At 51.4% G+C, this 20,633-nt stretch overlaps 1 protein-coding gene and 1 long non-coding RNA gene across 3 annotated transcripts in view; one reads left to right on the forward strand and one right to left on the reverse strand.

Annotated features, from left to right (window-relative positions):
• The window catches only part of PRCC (proline rich mitotic checkpoint control factor), a 30,109-nt gene extending 14,957 nt beyond the window's left edge, over window positions 1–15,152 (reverse strand). Inside the window, exon 1 of the mRNA XM_051858531.3 lies at window positions 14,335–15,152. Within this exon, the coding sequence (XP_051714491.2) occupies window positions 14,335–14,802 (468 nt within the window). The 5' untranslated portion in view covers window positions 14,803–15,152. The remainder of the gene's footprint in view (window positions 1–14,334) is intronic.
• On the forward strand, window positions 13,974–17,111 carry LOC138850526 (uncharacterized). 2 transcript variants are annotated; one of them, XR_016210536.1, is made up of 2 exons: window positions 13,974–14,144; window positions 16,156–17,111. It is a non-coding gene; the product is annotated as an uncharacterized LOC138850526 (long non-coding RNA). The 2 variants fall into 2 exon arrangements; XR_011390356.2 differs by lacking the exon at window positions 13,974–14,144 and adding an exon at window positions 15,503–15,936.
• Window positions 17,112–20,633: the final 3,522 nt, after the last annotated feature.

The raw sequence follows: 20,633 nt of genomic DNA on the forward strand, positions 1-20,633 counted from the left end.
CTTAAAGAAAAAAGGGAAAGATGAAGAGCACATAAATAGCAAGTGTTGACAAACTTTTTATTATTTTTAAAAAATTACCCCGGGGGCTGGTATTGTGGCATGACAGGTAAAACCACTGCTTGTGGTGCCGGCATCCTTTATGGGTGCCAGTGAGTGTCCCAGCTGCTCCACTTCCATCCCAGCTCCCTGATAATGACCTGGAAAAAGCAGTCAAAGATGGTCCAAGTGTTTGGGCCCCTGCCACCCATGTGAGAGACCCAGTGAAGTTCCTGGCTCCTGGCTTCAGCCTGGTTCAGCCCTAGCCATTCTAGCCATCTGGGAAGTGAACCAGCAGATGGAAGGCCTCTTTTTCTGTGTCTCTCCCTCTTTCTCTGTAACTCTTTCAAATTAATAAGTCAGTCTCAAAACACACACACACACACACACACAAAACCAAACCAAGGCCCATGAAACTTTTTGTTTGTTCCCAAGGTCTTTTAAAAAATATTAATTTATTTGAAAGCCATGGTTTCAGAGAGAGAGAGAGAGAGAGGGAGGGGGGGGATCTTCCATCTGCTGGTTCACTCCCCAGATGGCCACATCAGCCAGGGCGGGGCCAGGCTGAAGCCAGGAGCCAGGAGCTTCTTCCAGGTTTCCCACGTGAGAGGCAGGGGCCCCTTGGCCATCTTTCCCTGCTTTTCCCAGGCCATTACAGGGAGCTGGATCAGAAGTGGAGCAGCAGCACCCACACGGGAGACCCGGAAGAAGTTCCTGGCTCCCGGCTTCTGATTGGCCCAACGCCAGCTGTTGCAGCCATTCTGGGGAGTAAGCCAGCAGATAGAAGACCTCTCTTTCTGCCTACCTCTCTCTGGAACTCTGTGTTTCAAATAAATAAAATCAATATTAAAAAAAAAAAAAAGAAGAAGAAGTGGAGCCATCAGGACAAGAACTGGCACCCATATGGGATGCCAGTGTTGTAGGTGAAGCTTTACCTGCTATGCCACAACGCCAGCCCTCACCTTTAAAAAAAAAAAAAAAAAAGATTTATTTGATTTATTTTGTTTATTTGAAAGGCAGTGGCAGAGAGAGGGAGAGACAGACAGAAACAGTCATGAATTCACTGGCTCACTCCCCAGATGACAGCAGCCGGAGCTGGGCCAGGTGGGGCCAGGCCTGCAGTGACTAAGCACTTGGGCCATTTTGTGCTGTTTTCCCAGGAACATTTAGTAGGGGGCTGGATCAGAAGCAGAACAGCTAGAACTCAAACCAGGGCTCCGTAGCAAAAGTTGGTTTAACCAGCTGTGCCACAATGCTGCCCCCAACCCTCGAATCCAAGGTTCTGACATGATTAGGCAGGAATCTAAACGCCTATTCACCTCTAGATTCTTTTTTTTCTTAAAGATTTATTTATTTATTTGAAAGAGTTACACAGAGAGGAGAGGCAGAGAGAGAGAGAAAAAAAGAGAGAGAGGTCTTCCATCAGATGGTTCAATCCCCAATTGGCCACAATGGCCGGAGCTGCACCAATCCAAAGCCAGGAGCCAGGAGCTTCTTCCCAGTTTTCCACCCAGGTGCAGGGGCTCAAGGACCCAGGCCATCTTCCACCGCTTTCCCAGGCCATAGCAGAGAGCTGGATTGGAAGTGGAGCAGCCGAGACTTGAAACTGGAGTCCATAGGGGATTATTCCGGCACTTCAGGCCAGGGCGTCAACCAGCTGCACATCAGCATCGGCCCCCACTTCCTAGATTCTTTTTTTTTTTTCCACAGGCAGAGTTGGACAGTGAGAGTGAGAGAGAGAGAGAAAGGTCTTCCTTCCATTGGTTCACCCCCCAAATGGCTGCTATGGCTGGTGTGCTACGGCCGGGGCGCTGCACTGATCCGAAGGCAGGAGCCAGGTGCTTCCTCCTGGTCTCCCATGCGGGCACAGGGCCTAAGGACTTGGGCCATCCTCCACTGCCTTCCCGGGCCACAGCAGAGAGCTGGACTGGAAGAGGAGCAACCGGGACAGAATCCAGCGCCCCAACCAGGACTAGAACCTGGGGTGCCGCCGCCGCAGGCGGAGGATTAGCCTAGTGAGCCGCAGCGCCGGCTCCTAGATTCTTTAAGAACTCAAATCCTGTCTCGCAACTGACCCCCCTATCTCCTATGTTCCTTTTTTATTTTCTCTCCTATGATAATATTACTGAGAACCTACTGGATGCAAGATGGTTCCAGGTCCTGTAGCGACTACGCTATGTACCGCAGTTTCCCAGCCAGTGTCCCGGGCGGAGCCCACAGCAGCTGGAGGCCTGGCCCAAATCTCCAGAGATACAACCCGGGCACTTTACCGCAGGGTGTTTCAAAGCTTTTCTCTGTGTGTCATGACCTGTCCTTAAAGAACTTGCACTCCAGTAAGAATGACAAGCATGCAACCAGCTGTCATAAAAGATTACAGCAGGAAAGGATCAGAACATCAGGTTCAAACATCCCCTCAATGAGTATAGTCACTGTGGAAAATTAAGCACCGAGCTAGCATATGATTCAGCAAGCCCCCGACTGAGTATTTACCCAAAAGATTTGAACCCAGCACACTGAAGAGATGCCTGCAAAACATTATGCTAAGTGAAATAAGCCAGACACAGAAAGACAAATAGCATGTTTCTCGTATGTCGAAATCTGAAAGAATGGATTCACAGAAGCACAGAGGAGAGTGGAGCTAATGGAGGCTGGGGAGATGACAGTCAAAGGTCCCAGGAGCACGGTCTCCGTTAGGCAGGAGTTTGTCATTTGAGAACCAGTGCGCTGCACTTTATCCCCCACATTTCAGCACCAACACTGACTTCCCTTAACTGGCTTTTCAAATCTATCTGGCAGCAGGTACGGGTGAAAACCACTGCCTCCCTGCCTGCTGGGTACGGCTCTTGCTGTCACGTGCAGGTGGAATACACACGTGAAAGATGTTACAGTTACAGAGCAGGCACAAATGACCCAGAATTAACAGAGGACACCATCCCCGCAAAAATGAGTGATGTAGAGACACTGGGTGAAAAGGGGCACATTTAAATTCTAACACATTACAGAACTGGCGTTGTGGTGCAGTGGGGTTAAGCTGCCGCGACGACACCAGCATCCCATCCAATAGCAGAGTGGTGGTTCCTGTTGCAGCTGCTCCATTTCCAGTCCAGCTCCCTGCTAATGCACCTGGGAAGGCAACAGCAATGGCCCAAGCACTTGGGCCCCTGCCATCCATGTGGGAGACTTGGATAGAGTCCCTGGCTCCTGGCTTCGGGTTGGCCCAACCCTGGCCACTGTGGCCATTGAGGAGTAGATGGAAGATCTGTCACTATCTCTCCCTCTCTCTCTCTCTTGCTCTGCCTTTCTAACAAATAAATAAATAAATCTTTTGGAAAAACAAAATTTAGCAAGTTAGGCAACAGGTCCAATGGCAACAATCAGATAATAAATACATTTTACCCAAATTTAAGATTATCTTTATAAAATTGCACGTGTATATTTTTCATTTGTGGGCTCCTGTGACAAACAAAAAGCAGAACTGTGCAATGTAGCAAACTGTCCTATGGCTAACAGGATTGAAGGCCAGATAAACTGTGGGAAGAAAATTCAATTTTTCTTTAAATGTCACAGGCAGACTGTTTCCATTATACTGACAACCTGAGTTGAACAGCACACACATGAATACAAAAAAACACTGCAGGGAGACTTCAGAACACCCCATTATTTCTGGGTTTGGAGGACTGCTATGACTACTCACAATAATCCTTCTCTCTGTGCATTTTATACCTTTACCAAATCCCACTGTAAGCCACCTCATGACACACACTAAGTATGACACACCTCCTGACACAAGCGCTAAAACAGGGAACTCAGGAATGTGCTGGGCTCTGAGCTCTTGTTAAGTCACTGTTACTCATCTCTGAGGGAGAGGCAGGACTGTCTTTACTTCTCAAAGCTGACAAGCAGGGATCCTCATGGCCAAAGGAAGCCAGGGGAACAGGGAGGCGGGCAAACAGGACTTGCCACCTGCCCCTTGTAGTAACTTCAGCCAGCTCCACTTTAGAAGAGGTGGGAAATACAGAGCTCACAGGTTCACTATGGAAAGAGGTTTGAATGTTACTCAGAACAGTTCTGGGCATGCAGGGGCCTGACTGAACACTAACAAGAGGTGAGCACTGTGGTACAGTGGGCGAAGCCACTGCTTGCAATGCCAGCATCCCATACCGGAGTGACAGTTCAAGTCCTAGCTGCTCTGCTTCCTGCCCTAGCTGTTGTGGCCATTTTGAGGAATGAACCAGTGAATGGAAGAATAGAAGATCTCGCTCTCTCTCTTTGAAACTGTGCCTTTCAAATAAAATTTTTTTTTTTTTTGACAGGCAGAGTGGACAGTGAGAGAGAGAGACAGAGAGAAAGGTCTTCCTTTTGCCGTTGGTTCACCCTCCAATGGCCGCCGCGGCCGGCGCACTGCGGCCGGCGCACCGTGCTGATCCGATGGCAGGAGCCAGGAGCCAGGTGCTTTTCCTGGTCTCCCATGGGGTGCAGGGCCCAAGCACCTGGGCCATCCTCCACTGCACTCCCTGGCCACAGCAGAGGGCTGGCCTGGAAGAGGGGCAACCGGGACAGAATCCGGCGCCCCGACCGGGACTAGAACCCGGTGTGCCAGCGCCGCAGGTGGAGGATTAGCCTAGTGAGCCGCGGCGCCGGCCTCAAATAAATTTTTTAATACATATAAAAAAGAACTGGACTAGAGAAACCAGGTTTAGACTAAGCATATAGGATTTAATTTAGACATTAAAGAGAACTTGAATTATTTGTGATGGTAAAATCATACCACAACATTTACCATTGTAACCACTTTTTCCAAACCATTCTTTTTTCTTTTTTTTTTTTTTAAGATTTTTACTTTTTGGAGCCAGCACTGTGTAGTAGTAGTAGGCTAAGACTCCACATGCAGCACCAGCATCCCATTTGGGTGCTGGTTCATGTCCTGGCTACTCCTCTTCCGATCCAGCTCTTGCGGAAGGTGGCCCAAGTGCTTGGGCCCCTGCACCCGCATGGGAGACCTGGAAGCAGCTCCTGACTCTGGATCAGCCCAGCTTCAGCCGTTGCAGCCATTTGGAGAGTGAACCAGCAAATGGAAGATCACGATCTCTCTCTCCCTCTCCCTCTCCCTCTCTCTCTCTGTAACTCTGCCTCTCAAACAAATAATAAATCTTTAAGCAGATGAACGGTTGGCCTGCTATGCCACAGCACCAGCCCCCCAAACCATTCTGAAGTATACATTCAACGGCATGAAATACATTCACAGTGTTGTGCAGCGATCATCACTATCTATTTCTAGAACTTTTTCCATGACCCCAAACAGAAACTGTATGCACAACAGCAACTCACCCCGCTCCTTCTAGCCCCTGGTAGCCTCTATACAGAACACGGAACACAGAACACGCTTCCTGTCGCTGCGCCTTTGCCTATTCGGTCCCTCACATGAGTGGCATCACACACACTTGTCCTTTTGTTTACATTACTGAGCACAATGTCTTCACAGCCTATCCACGCTGTGGCATGTGTCAGAACTTCGATCCTTTTTAAGACTGAATATTTCAGTGTATGGATGTGTCATGTTCATCTCTTGGTGAACACTGGGGCTGGTACCTTCAGCTACTGGGAGTAGTGCTGCTGTGAACACGGGTGTGCAAGTATCTGAGTCCCTGCTTCCAATTCTTTTCATCTAGGGGTGAGACTGGTGGATTGTATGGTCATCCCTCGTTTTAGTTTTTTCTTTCACTTTTAATTTGCATCTACTTACTTTATTTAAGAGAGAGAGAAAGAGCAATAGAAACAGATTTCTCCCATCCCCTGGTTCACTCCCCAGTTCACTCCCCAACTGGGACAGCCTGAGGCCAGGAGCCTGGGACTCCCTCTGGGTCTCCCATGTGGGCAGCAGGGACCCAGGTACTTGCGCCATCACTGCTGCCTCCCAGGGTACGCATCTGCAGGAAGCTGGAATCCGGAGCAGAGCCAGGACTTGACCCCAGGCTCTGATAGCACAGGCAGCTCTGCCAAGCAGTGTCTTAATCAATACACCAGATACCCAGCCGTGTGTTAACTTCTTGAGGAACCACCAAGATGTGCTATACTTAGGGGTATATTAAACAGAGGTTGTGGAGTCAAATCTTAGAGCACACTGCAGATCAGCGAACGGTGACCTAACTGTGCCCGTGCAATCAGGCTGAGAGAAGAGCGAGAACAGCAGAGCACCCAGGGCTGGAAGAGTGTGCGGGGTCAGAACAGGCACACACAGATTCTGGGGCACAAGCTGACTGCGTCCTTAAGAAGAAAGTATTCCATTTCTTTTTGGCCTCACAAGCACCTGAACCTCAACGGCCACTGCTGTCCTCTCCGTTCCAGCTGCCAGGAGTGACAAGACACACACACACCCCGAGACTGCTGAGCAAGAACGGAAACAGACATTTTCCATTAAGCCAGGTCCAGTGGGATCTGCTAATCTATCAGAGCCTCACTCCCCATGGCAGCCTCCCTCTTATCTTCTCAGGCCCTGGTTCTGAGAGTCCTCTCCAAAAAGCAATCACTCACTGCCAGGGCCAGGAGCCAAGGAGGAAATAAGGGTTCAACAACAGACTCCTTCCCCCCAGGGCTCCCAACTCTTAACTACTACCACGATTATCCTGATTAGCTCAATTCATCAACTTCTTACTCTCCAGTCCCCAGTATCCTGCTTACATCCGACCATCAGTGAGGATTTGTTTTTCCTCCTATTTTTGTGCTCTTCATTTACATCGTTTTCTGAATTCGGGTTGCCTGTGGCTCTTCCTTCTCTTTTCCTTTCCAAAAATATTTATTTAGTAGGGGCTGGCACTGTGGTAGAGTGGGTAAAGCTGCTGCCTGCAGTGCTGGCATCTCATCTGGGCGCCGGTTCGAGTCCTAGCTGCTCCACTTCCAATCCAGCTCTCTGCTATGCCCTGGAAAAGCAGTAGAAGATGAGCCAAACATTTGGACTTCTGCACCTGTGCGGGGGATTGGGAAGAAGCTCCTGGCTCCTGATCAACCCAGCTCCAGCCGTTGCAGCCATTTGGGGAGTGATCCAGCAGAAGAAAGACCTTTCTCTGTCTCTCCCTCTCTCTGTAACTCTACCTCTCAAATATTTTCAAAATATTTATTTATTATTTATTTGAAAGTCAGAGTGACAGAGGGAAGAGAGACAGAGACAGATAGATATCTTCCATTCACTGGTTTACTTCCCAAATGGCTGCAATAGACAGGTTTGAACCAGGCCAAAGCCAGGAGCCAGGAACTCTATCCAGGTCTCCCACATGGGTGGCAAGAACCCAAACACTTGGGTCATCATCTACTGCCTTCCCAGGCGCATTCACAGGAAGTCAGACTGGAAGTGGAGCAGGTGAGACTCAAACCAGCACTGATATGGGACGCCAGCATCACAAGGGCAGAGTAACCTACTGAGCCACAACGCAGGCCCCACTATCTTTCATCAGGAGGCACTAAGACCAAATTCCGCCTCCGCTACAACCCAGCTATGCGGTGTTAGGTAAATCACCTCTGCTCTCCCATGTCCTTCTAGGGACAAGCACAGTCAGAAACGGAGCAGGTAGCTCACAAACGCGACTGCACTCACCTGCCCGTTCCATCCAGGCGGAGCTTCCCTGCATCTCCTACAGGTATCTCAATGATCTGGTTACGAGGAATGACGACACCTCGTGAAATCACAGCCTCAGAGCTCCGAATTTTCTACTAGATAAGTAACCACTCTGACAGTGGGAATGCTAACACCAGGGCACCCTAAGAGTTCTATTTGCTTTGGAATACACATTCGATGCCACAAAACTCATCTTTTCTGTACTCTTCACACCCTAATTTCAAGAAGCCTGCATCCCCTGAAGCCATGAAATCAGCCACTAGGGCTTGGGTCACAGCTAGAAAAGCAAAGGGGGAAGCAGAGGGTGCTGATCCTCTCTGTGGACCATTCCAAACTTCCCACACCAAACAGGAGCTGACGGAAAGTGGTCAAGGAACACCCCTGGAGCGAGAATCTGACACTGCCTTGACCCAGATCCAAATAATCTAATTCCCTCCCATGGACGATCAGGATTGGTACTAACAGTGTAGTTCAGTCTGCCTGATCTCTAAAGGGAAGAAAACAAAACCCAAGAAGGTGTGTGTGGGTGGCAGCCTTGCACCTGCAACAAAGGCTGAGAGACAGAACAAACTGGACAGCAGAGAGAGAATCCAAGGCACAGACAGGCCACGTGTGGGCCCCCTAGGCCATCTCCAGCTCCCCCCTCCCGGTGTACTTCCCATGCGTTGCCATTTAAGCTAACTTCAGTTGGCTTCTGACACTGCAACCCACGAAATCCAGCTCATCCCCAACCAGCTCTGCCTCCTGCAGTCCCTAATTAAAAGACCGCACTACCCTCCCCTGGTGCCTGCGCCAGAAGACGGGGCAGTCAACCTTGACAGCTCTCTGCACTCCCGACCCAGTCCTCCGCCTGGCTTCCATCTCCTGAACAGACCTCAATCCTCTGGGTCTCTCCATGCCCTGCTGCCTCACCCAGGCCCCCCGCAACTCTCACACTGCGGCTGCACGTCTCGGTCTTGCTCCCTCCAAGGCGCTCGGCACACCGCAATCAGGGAATTCCTCCACCACCCCAGAACGAAGCAGGAAGACCTCAGCCAGGCATCCAAGGCCCGCTCTCTGAGGCCTCTGCCTCTCTCTCGCGCCCTGTTTCTCACCACTACGCCTTTCTCACTCAAGTCCCTCAAAGCATCTTCCCCTCACGTCCGAGCGTCTGCACAGCCCGCTCCCTCTGACGACACGCTCCTCTCCACGCTGCCCCTTCTCCTGCCGCCTCCTGCTCACCTGCTTCATCCGCGCTGACACCTCCCTCTCCTAGGAGCTTCCCAACCTCCTCACACTGGGTGCGTCCCCCTGTGGTGTGCCCCGCTGGCACCAGCTGCATCGTGGTCTTCTCTGACGAGACCTAAAACCTATTTCCTTGTTTACCTCCCCAGATGACTACTCGTTCCTTCTGGGCAGTCCGTCACACTCACTGCCACCCTGAGCTCCACACAGAGAAGCACCTCAATACAGAACAAATGAATGAATGAATGAATGGATGAAAACAGGACGGAGTTAGGGGCCAGTGTGGTGGCAGCAGTTAAGCCACCACCTGCAATGTCCATTTCCTGTATCGGGCGCCAGTCTGAGTCCCAACTCTCCTCTTTCTGATCCAGCTCCCTGCTTAAGCCTGAGACAGCAGCAGAGCATGGCCCAAGTGCCTGGGCCCCCGCCACCCATGTGGGAGACACAGAGAGTTCCAGGCTCCTGGCATGGGCCTGGATCATGCCCGGCTGATGTGGCCATCTGGGGAGTAAACCAGGGGATGGAAGATATCCATGTGTCTAAGTGTGTGTCAGTCTGCCTTTCAAATAAATCAATCTAAAAAAGAAAAAGAAGGGGCCAGCGCTTTGGCACAGTGGGTTAACGCCCTGGCCTGAAGTGCCGGCATCCCATATGAGCACCGATTCGAGACCTGGCTGCTCCTCTTCTGATCCAGCTCTCTGCTGTGGCCTGAGAAAGCAGTAGAGGGTGGCCCAAGTCCTGGGGCCCCTGCACCCGCATGGGAGACCTGGAAGAAGCTCCTGGCTCCAGGCTTCGGATCGGCAAAATTCCAGCCGTTGCAGCCAATTGGGGAGTGAACCACCGGATGGAAGACCTCCATCTGTCTCTCTCTCTCTGCCTCTCCTCTCTCTGTGTAATTCTTTCAAGTAAATAAATAAATCTTTAAAAAAAAGAAAAAAAGTTTAGAATTACTTACTTATATTTCAGTACCAGATTCCAAAAGGAAATGATGTAAGAAAAGCTGATTCATCCCTTCACTGTGCACTGAGGGCAAATTAAGTGCTGAGAACATGAGGGGCAGCTCTTTCAAAGACGAAGGTTGCCCAGGCGACCGTCTAGAACATTCTTAAGCTGCCTTACCCCAGGAATTAGGTGTAAAGACAACAAAAAACACCACTTGAACCAAACAAAAGTGAAGAGCTCAACTATCTGAGGGCTAGAACTAAATTTAATCTCATCAGCCATGTCACAGCACACCTCAGATACTTAGTGAATTACACCAACAAAGGAGAAATCAAGTTAGGAGTCCTCAGCTTGCTGTTGCCTCAGCCAACCTACATAGAATATTCTACAACCTGGGGCCAGCACTGTGGCATAGCAGGTAAAGCAGCTGCCTGCAGTGCCAGCATCCCATATGGGCGCCATTCCAGTCCCTGCTGCTCCACTTCAGATCCAGCTCCCTGCTAACATGCTTGGGAAAGCAGCAGAGGATGGCCCAAGTATCTTTAAAAAAAAAAAAAAAAAAAATTTATTTACTTATTTGAAAGGCAGAGATACAGAGAGAAAGACACAGAGAGACAATCTTCCATCCACTGGTTCACTCTCTAACTGGCTATAACAGCCAGGCCTGGGCCAGGCTGAAGCCAGGAGCCAGAAGATTCTTCCAGGTTTCCCACATGGGTGCAGGGGCCCAAGCACTTGGTCCATCCTCCACTGTTTTCCCAGGTTTATTAGCAGGGAGCTAGATCAAATGTGGAGCAGCCAGGACTAGAACCAGCGCCCATATGGGACGCTGGCACTGCAGGCAAAGGCTTAACCTTCTATGCCAGCCCCAACCCAAGTACTTGGGTCTCTGCACCCACGTGGGAAACCAGGAAGCATCTCCTCACTCCTGGCTTCTGACTGGCCCAGTTCCGGCCAATGCGGCCATTTGGGGAGTCAATCAGTGGATGAAAGATCTGTCTCTGCTTCTCTCTCTCTCTCTCTCTCTCTCTCTCTCTAATTCTCAAATAAAATAAATGAATCTTAAAAATAGAGTACTCTATAACCTGGGGCCTACATTGTGATGAAGTGGGTAAAGCTGCTGCCTGCAATACCAGCATCCCATAGGGGCGCCAGTTCGAATCCCAGCTGCTCCACTCTGATCCAGCTCCTGGTAACGGCCTGGGAATGCCGTGAAAGATGGTCCAAGTGCTTGGGTCCCTGGGATCTCCCTGGAAGATCCAGATGGAGCTCCAGGCTGACTTGGGCCTGGCCAAGCCCTGGACAGTGCAGCATTTGCAGAGTGAACCAGTTGGTGGAAGATCTCTCTCTCTGTCTCATCTTCTCTCTTGGTCACTCTGCCTTTCAAATAAATAAAACAATTTTTTTTGTTGTTGTTGCTAAAGTCACCTTCCCCCACATATCCGAATTTGGTAGATACAAAGCCTAGGAGAAAAAGAACAGGCGAATAAGCAAAATGCCAGGGACATTTCTTTCTTTTAAATAAATAAATAAATAAGATGCATTTACTTACTTGAAAGGCAGAGCTAGAGAAAGACAAAGACACACACACACACACACACACACACAAGGGCATCCATCCACTAGTTCACTCCCCAAATGGCCACAACGGCTGGGGCTGGGTCAGGCCAAAACCAGGAGGTTGGAACTCCATCCGGGTCTCCCACGTGGTTGCAGGGTCCCAAATACTGGGGCCATCTTTCACCGCTTTCCCAGGCACATCAGCAGGGAGCTGGATCAGAAGTGGAGCAGCCGGGACTCCAACCAGCATTTGCAGGATGGCGGCGTCGCACAGCAAGCGGCTTAGCCCACCCCCAGGGGCCTTTGTCCCAGGCTCTATCCAGGCTGAGGTGAGCTTCAGTGGCACAACAGAAGGCTTTATTTTGGATCCAAGACTTCAAAATGATAGACTCAGAGAAGGGAAATGATATGGAAGAAACAATATAAGGAGGGAGATTCCAGAACCTCCTTCCAAGAAGAATTCATATTCATTTCAGTCATTCAATCAAAAAATATCTATAGAGTACTTAGCATGTGCCACACACTATTTTAACCACTAGGGATACAACAAAGAATTTTTAAAAAAGGGAGGGGGGGCAGTGCTATGGCACAGCAGGTTAACGCCCTGGCCTGCAGTGCCAGCATCCCATATGGGTGCTGGTTCAAGACCAGCTGCTCCACTTCCGATCCAGCTCTCTGCTGTGGCCTGGGAAAGCAGTAGAAGATGGTCCAAGTCCTTGGGCCCCTGCACCCACATGAGAGGCCCGGAAGAAGCTCCTGGCTCCTGATCAACGCAGTTCCGGCCGTTGTGGCCAACTGGGGAGTGAAGAGGCGGATGGAAGACCTCTCTCTCTCTCTCTCTCTGCCTCTCTCTCTGTGCAACTCTTTCGAATAAATAAATAAATTTTCAAAAAAAATATTTATTTAAAAAATAAAGAATTTTTTTAAAAAGGTGGCGGGGAGGGAGGGGTAAGTGTTTGGCCTGGCAGTTAACAATCAGTCCCGCAACCATATCAGCAGTGTCTGGTGAGATGCCCATCTCTGGTTTCCAGCTCCAGCTTCCTGCTAACGCACACCCCTGCGAGGCAGCAGTGATGGCTCAAGTACATGAGTTCCTGCACTCACCTGGGAGACCGGGAGTGAGTTTTGGGACCGAAGTTACTGCAGGCACTTGGGGAGTGAACTGGTGGACGGGGGCTCACTCTTTGCCTCTGAATTAAAAAAACAGAAAACAAAAAACTCCTACCTTCAAAGAGTTTGTATACTATAGAAGAAGTGAAGTTCAGGGGCCGACGCTGTGGCATAGCAGGTAAAGCCGCCACCTGCGTTGCCGGCATCCCATGTGGGCGCTGGTTTGAGACCCAGCTGTTCCACTTCCGATCCAGCTCTCTGCTGTGGCCTGGGAAAACAGTAGAAGATGGCCCAGTCCTTGGGCCCCTGCACCGTGTAGGAGACCTGGAAGAAGCTCCCGGCTTCAGATCGACCCAGCTCCGGCCCTTGCAGCCAACTGGGGAGTGAACCAGCGGATGGAAGACCTTTCTGCCTCTCTGTAACTCTGCCTTTCAAATAAATAAATAAGCCTTCTTAAAAATAAATGAAGCAAAAAAAAAAATATATGGTACGTGAGCTGTTGTGGGTGCCTTGGGAAAAAATAAGCATATTTATTCAGCGAGATGCGAATCGGCGATAAGAAGCTGTATTTACATAAATGGGTAGGCATATCTGGTACAGGTTGAGACCAGCTCACAAAGCCTGCACCCCACATCGGAATGCCTGGGTTTGCATCCTGGTTCTGCTTCTGATTCCAGCTTCCAGATCTGCTGTGTACTCCGGGAGGTGCCAAGTGACGGCTCCAACGCTTGGGTCCCACCACCCACACGGGTGTCCTGGATGCAGTTGCAGGTTCCTGGCTTCAACCTGGCCCAGCCCTGGCAGTTGTGTGCATTTGGGGAAGGAATCAAAGGACAGAAAATCAATCTCTCTCTCTCTGCCTTTTGAATAAAACTAAACAAAAATTTTAAATAGAAATCAATAAATAGGTAAGGCTCAGGAAGTCCCCACTGAGAATAGTCCTTTAACCCAAGATTGAGTGAGGGGGGGAGAAAACGCTAGGGTTATCTGGAGAGAGAAACAGCAGCATCAGTCAGTGGGAGAAAATGGAAACTGCCCCAGCAGAGTCGAGAGGGCAAAGAAAAGCAAAGACAATGGCAGGACACTTCGCTCAGTGACAAAGGTGAGCCGGGGACAGCTCCTGGGAAACCTTGAAAGTCCCCTCATCCCACAGCCCTCACAGCGCAGGTGTGCAGTATTTCTTGGCTCCGACACACACGCGGAGCTGCCTCTTCTAGAAATGGGGTTCACGTGTGCTAATCCACCTAGGCTGGGCGAAACGGAGGCATCGGGTCTGCGGTGCAGGCAGGCCCACCTCTCCACTCTTCCCTCGACAGGGGAGCCACTGGCTGCCGCACCCCTGTTTCTGAGGCTCCGGCTTTATCTCCCGAGTTCTGGAATAACTGCAGACAGGGGCCACCGGCCGGCAAGTGATCTGCATCCAACAAATGCTGGACTTCTTCTCTAACTCCGCCCCAAAAACAGAGGCCAGGCATCCTACCCTTTTCCTCCCGGCCCTGACGGATGCTTTTTAAGATCGGAGGTAAAGGAAAAGGTTGGCCAAGGGCCCAGGAGCCGGGCCTCCTGTCACCGCTTCAGGTGCCACATGGCATTTTGTCAAGACCCGGCCTGGGGTGAAGATGCGGAGCCAGCGTCCGAGGCCTGGACCGGTCGTCGGCGCCAGGTGAGGGTGACAAGGGGCGCGAGGGGCCCGCACGGACCAAACATCCCAACTCCCTAGCAAGTCACCAGACTTCAGCTCCATCCCGTCGTCAGAGGATTCCAGCGGCCCTCAACCGACGGCAGCGTCCGTCCGAGCCACAGCCAAACGCCGCCTGGCCGGACAGTCCGGGGGTGCCCTCCCCGATACTCACATCCCCCTGGTGCAGCTCCGGCGCCGCGATCTTCACGGGCTCCGTCCTCTTCTTTGGCTTGGGAAGCCCCAGGGTGGGCCCGGCACCGCCGACAGGGGGGGGCAGACTGAGGCCAGGGCCTCGGGGCGAGGGCGCCCCCAATCCCAGCCCCTCCCCGACTCCCGCCGCTTCTGCAGGGCTCACGCCTGGAGGTGGGGGGAAGCCGCCCAGGCCGAAGGGCAACGGGGGAGGAGGCTGGAGCCTGGGGTCTCCGGCGGGTGGGGGCAGCAGCAGCGGCGGGGGGAAGGCTGGGGCCAGCATCTGGGGGGGCGGGGGCAGCAAGGCCGGACCCTTAGGTGCAGGGAGAGAAGCGAACAAGCCCCCTAAAGCGGGCCCAGATGTAGGGGCCTCTGCCTCCTCTTCCTCTGGCTCCGGCTCAGCCTCATCCGGCTCACTCTCATCGCTGCTGGCGTAAGCAACCAGCGACATGGCGCCTCCCGCCTTTGGGGCGCCCTTGCCGGCAGACGAGGCCTACTTGAGACCGGGGATGCCCGGAGGCCTAGTAGGCCCCGCTACTCGGCAGGGCGGGAAACCAAAAAGCCCGTTTGCTCTGAACTCTAGGTCTAGCCCCGGCAAAAGCCCATGGCCACGGTTGATTTCCACCGAGTAATTCTTCCCTCTTCACTTAAGCTCCTAGTCCCGGGCAACTACACACAGCTAATGGCCGCCGAGTCACTCCGCCTCCTCTTCGGCGCACCAATATAAGAACTACTACTCCCAGAGAACACTTTGGAAACAGCCCCATTCTCCACCACAGGGATCTCAGCGCAAGGCAAGGCGGGAATTGGAGTCCGAGAAAGGATTAAGGGGCGCGCAGAAAGACAGAAGGGAAACCCGCCTCTGGCGCAGGGACTTGTGGGTTGAGTAGTTTTGTTGTTTACATGGTAAGTCCTAGGTGACTACCAGCCCCATCGGCAACCGCGGTAATTATGAAGACTTGTAGGAGAGAGCATTTCGGTACTTGTAGTTCACTAGGGTAGGCCCCTGGGCGCTAAGCCTTATGGGATATGTGGTGTGCTTACAAACTCCAAGTGATGTCGCAAAGAGAGGGAGTCTGGGAAGGTGGAGGATTGGATGGGCGGGGGAAGGGGGCGTGGGTGTAAATAGCTTAAAGGGAAAGTGATCTGTAAGTGAACTGATGGAGCTCCTGAGTCCGCTGAGACTGGGAGTTAGGAGGAAAAAAAAAAAAAAAAGCCAGGATCCGAGGCGTCTGTACGAAATTGAACTGCAAGTCGCCAGAAAGAAAGCGAGGCTGCAGACCCATTAATAAACGTGTAAGATAGCTGAAGTAACTGTGGCGTAATAGGAAGGAGGCGACCTCCTTTGCCATGACTAGGATGCATCCAGGAGCACACCACACCCTGGAGTCTGGGCCTGGCCACCCCCTCCCCGGCAGCAACCAGCGAGACGGAAAGATGGCAGCGCCCTGGGAGCCAGGTCCTAGGGGCTGATTCCAGCTCCTCAGCTCAGCGCCCTAAAGGGACAGTTCTAAGGAATCACCCGCGTCCATCCCTACTGGCCTGTGCCCCGCAGGTCCGTCAGCAGGTGGCCTCTGCCTCCCCCGTGAGTGCTGTCTGCCATGCCCCGGGGTGTGTCCCGATGGTATTTGCCGCTGCGCTGGCCCTCCTTGTCCATCCATGTGTGTGGGCATTCATGCCTGCCTGGGGCCATCTGCCCAGCAGCTCGCCTTCCTTGTCCCCTCGTGATTTTGTGTCCTCTTGTTTCTCCATTTTTGCCCCTGCCTGCCTGCCCGGGGCTGAGAGCCCTGCCTGTCTTTTACAGGCTAATCCACCCCTGTGTGGGCGCCAGCTCCCTGCTCCCGGCTAGCAGAATCCTGTTGAGCTCAGTGCATCCGGCTTCATAGGCAAACTCATCACACCGCCTTCTCCACAAAGCCTGCTGAGCCTCCATGCACATTGGCTTTCTCCTCTGGATGCCTGGAGTTTCTTCTCTGCAATGGTGCTCGAACCTCAATATGCTCGACCATCGCGAGGAAAGCTTCTGAACGAGTCCAACTCCTGGATTCTGGTTTCAGAGGCTCCTTTTCACCCTGTGTGGGATCTGCATCTTGGAGAAACCCAAAAAAGGCACATGTGGAGAAACTGGCCTGGCAAGTGCTGCCGGGCAGCTGGCAGGCCTTGCACCACGCTGACTTCTGCAGCCTGCCTGGAATCTGGCCTCCCCACGCTGCACCCTGGGGACTTTAGGTAGACCGGTCTCTGAGTCTCACTTTCCACCTCTGAAAAATGCATAGAGCATGACAGGGCCCTGTCCCACTTGCGCAAGAAACGCCTGCCGTTAGCACACAGGGAGAGGGCTCAGCACTAGCACGGCTTGCTGACCTGTAGGGGGAGGACAGACACCTACCTTTGTTTAGTAGCTATTTTCTTTTTCAAAGACGTTTATTTATGGGAGCCAGCACTGTAGCGTAGCAGGTTAATCTGCTGTCTGCAGTGCTGGCATCCCATATGGGTGCCAGTTGGAGTCCCAGATGCTCCACTTCCCATCCAGCTCTCTGCTATGGCCTGGGAAAGCAGTAGAAGATGGCCCAAGTCCTTGGGCCCCTGCACCCGTGTGGGAGACCTGGAGGAAGCTCCTGGCTCCTGGCTTCAGCCTGGCCCAGTCCCAGTTGTTGCAGCTATTTGGGGAGTGAACCAGCGGATGGAAGACCTCCCTCTCTGTCTCTTCTTCTCTAACTCTGACTTTCAACTTAAATAAATCTTAAAAAAAAAAAAAAAGACTTTATTTATTTGAAAGGGAGAGTTACGAGAGGCAGAGAGAGAGAGAGAAAGAGAGAGAGAGAGGTCTTCCATCCGATGATTCACTCCCCAAAGGCCTTAATGCCTGGAGCTGAGCTGATGCTAAGCCAGGAGCTTCTTCCAGGTCTCCCACATGGGTGCTGGGGCCCAAGGACTTGGGCCATCTTCTACTGCTTTCCCAGGCAGAGAGCTGGATCAGAAATGGAGCAGCCAGGACTCAAGCCAATGCCTGCATGGGATGGCAGTGCCATAAGCAGCAGCCTTACCCACTATGCCACAGCACCGGCCCCCCAATAACTATTTTCTAAGCTGTATTTTCTCTTACTGTAGAAAGTAAGGTAAACTATAGCAGCATTTTGGAAGGTGGAGGGCAGCTTCACCAGAGGTAGCTGACTTGGCACATCGCAGAGAAGCTGAGAAACGAGAGGCGGGGCGGGGGGTATGGATCAGCCTCATGGATGTCGAGCCACAGTGCAGAAGCCGCAGAAGGCACAGAGCGGTGGCATCAAGGAGCTCTGGAAGCGAAGACAGCCGAGGGCGGGTTAAATGCTGTTTGAGAAACAGACACCCACGCCCGCTCGAGGAAACCTGCTCTCTCCAACCCCAGAAAAAATAAAAGCGGGTTATTCGTAAGAGAGGATAAGACATGGTTTCTGCTATGCAGAGAGCCAGGCACAGGGGGATGGCACAGAAATCGGGGGAACTAAAGCAAGATGCCTGTGCGGTATCCAGAACCCAGCCCCATTTCTGCCAGAAGACAGGCCCCAGAGAAGATTCTGGAAAAGTCTCTGTGGAAAATCTGTTCAGCCCAAACAGAAAGACCTCTGGAGTCTGACACCAGCTCACCCCCATGCAAAGCTGTCAGTTGAGAAGCCCCAGGCACGTGCCCAGGAGAGCAAGGTGACTTTTTAGCACCCTACTCTGAACCCAGGAGCAGGTACCAAGGATTCAGCTTGGCCTGGTCCAGCCCGGGTGTTGGGGCCATTGGGGGAGTGAACCAGTGAGATCTCTCTCTCTCTGCCCCTCTCTCTCTCTGCCTCCTCTCTCCTTGTAACTCTACCTTTTGAATAAATAAATAAATCTTAAAAGAAAGAACGAGATCATTGCCCTGAAATCTGTTTCGGTATATACTCATATAGGTATATACACGAGGGCCTTCAAAAAGTTCATGGAAATGTGTATTAAGAAAAACCAGCCAGGCCAGCGCCGCGGCTCACTAGGCTAATCCTCCACCTGCGGCGCCGGCACACCAGGTTCTAGTCCCGGTCAGGGCGCCAGTTCTGTCCCAGTTGCTCCTCTTCCAGGCCAGCTCTCTGCTGTGGCCAGGGAGTGCAGTGGAGGATGGCCCAAGTGCTTGGGCCCTGCACCCCATGGGAGACCAGGAGAAGCACCTGGCTCCTGCCTTCGGATCAGCGCGGTATGCCGGCCGCAACGCACCAGCAGCAACGGCCATTGGAGGGTGAACCAACGGCAAAGGAAGACCTCTCTCTCTGTCTCTCTCTCTCACTGTCCACTCTGCCTGTCAATAAAAAAAAAAAAAGAAAAGAAAAAAAGAAAAAAAAAGAAAGAAAGAAAGAAAGAAAAACCATCCATGGATTTCTAATTTTTTTGCATCAGAAGAAACTTACCTTTTATTTTTTAATTTTTAAAAAGATTTATTGATTTATTCATTTGAAAAGCATAGTGAGGCAGCATAAGACAGAGGAAGGGAGAGAGATCTTCCATCTACTGGTTCACTCTCCAAATGCCTGCAACAGCCAGGGCTGAGCCAGACCAAAGCCAAGAGCCAGGAACTGCATTCTGCTCTCCCACATGGGTATCAGAGACCCAAGTACTTGGGCCATCACCTGCTGCCTCCCAAGAACATTCACAGGCAGCTGGACTGGAAGCAGAGGCAGGCCTTAATCCCAGGCGCTGACACTAGATTCAAGTGTCCAAGCAGTGACTTAACCTGCTGTGCCACAATGTATGCCCCAAAACTTAGGTTTTAAGTCCATTTTCCACAGATTTTTTGACATGTGTAGGTACTCCTGTTTGAGCTGTTTTTAACCTTGTCTAAAGAATACCAAGTTATACATAATGGCTTTTTTTTACCCTATAAAATCTTTAGGTTCACCCACATTAAACATGTCTCTTTTTTACTTTCCTATTTTAATAATATGGCTTTGGGGATGGCATGGTAGTCTAGCCACCTGCTGCCTATGACACTGGCATCCCAAACCAGAGTCCTGGCTGCTCTGCTTCTGATCCATCTCCTGCCAATGCACCTGAAGATGCTAAGCAGCAGGAGATGGGCCAAGTATTCGGGCTCCTGCCACCCATGTGGGAGACCCAGAAGGAGCTCCTGGCTCCTGGCTTCAGCCTGGGCCAGCCCTGTCTATGGCTGCCATTTGGGGAATGAATCAGCAGATGGAAGATTCTCTCTCTCTCTCTCTCTCCCTCTCCCTCTCCCTCTCCCTCTCCCTCTCCCTCTCCCCCTCTGCCTTTCACATAAATAAATCTGAAAGAAACAAAGAGAAAAAGAGAGAAAGGGAGGGAGGAGAGAGGGAGGAAGGAAGGAAAAATCACACTGGCCATGATTCTGCAGCTCCACAACCCCTCCAACAACTGGTACTGTCAGATTTCATAATTTTTGTCTATTGAATGAGTATACATGGTTTCTTACTGGGATCTTTTATCAAAGTAAAAAAAATTTTTTTCATTTTATTTGAAAGACAGGGAGACAGAGACTGGACCAGGCTGAAGCCAGGAACCCAGAACTCCACCCACATCCCTCATGCAGGTGGCAGGAGCCCAAGTACTTTGAGTCATCACCCGCTGCTGCCTCCGAGGGTGCCCGTAAGCAGGAAGTGGAAGAGGCAGGTCTCCATATGACATGTGGGATGCAAGTGGCAGCTTAACCTCTGTGCCGATTGCATGCATGGCTAGCAGGGACCTAAGTACTTGGGCCACCATCCATTGCCTTCCCAGTGCATGAGCAGGAAGCGGGCTTGGAAGCAAGCAGCCTGGACTGGAACTGGACTCAGTGGTTTACCCACAATGCCTTCCTTTCTTACTGTGATCCTGGTTCGAATTTTGCCAGTCGCTAATGAGACTATGTACCCCATCACATGTGGATCAGAGATGTATATTTTTTGCTTGTATGAAACTCTTGTTCATGCATTGTGGTCTTTTTTCTTTATGGATTTGTAAACACTATGTATAGTTCTGACATAATTTTGTTTTGGTTTGCATAAATACTTTGAATAAAAAAAAAGCATCAAAAAAAAAAAAAAAGGCGAAAGGGCAGGAAAGCATGACATTTGGAGAAAAATAGAGGCTTCCAAAGTGGAACACTGAAACGAGGGCAGGAGCAGGGTGTGGCAGGGAGACTGACAGGCCCAGGGCTGGAGAACAGATTCCTCGTGGATGAGCCTTTTCACGGTCCTGGCCAGCCACCTGTCCTTGTCATCTTTAGGGCCACCCCCACGCCCCGTTCACCAGGGCCTGGCACAGTACCTA

The sequence above is a fragment of the Oryctolagus cuniculus genome, chromosome 7 (genome assembly GCF_051225735.1).
Source record: "Oryctolagus cuniculus isolate XC-2025 breed Fujian yellow rabbit chromosome 7, ASM5122573v1, whole genome shotgun sequence".
Lineage (NCBI taxonomy): Eukaryota > Metazoa > Chordata > Mammalia > Lagomorpha > Leporidae > Oryctolagus > Oryctolagus cuniculus.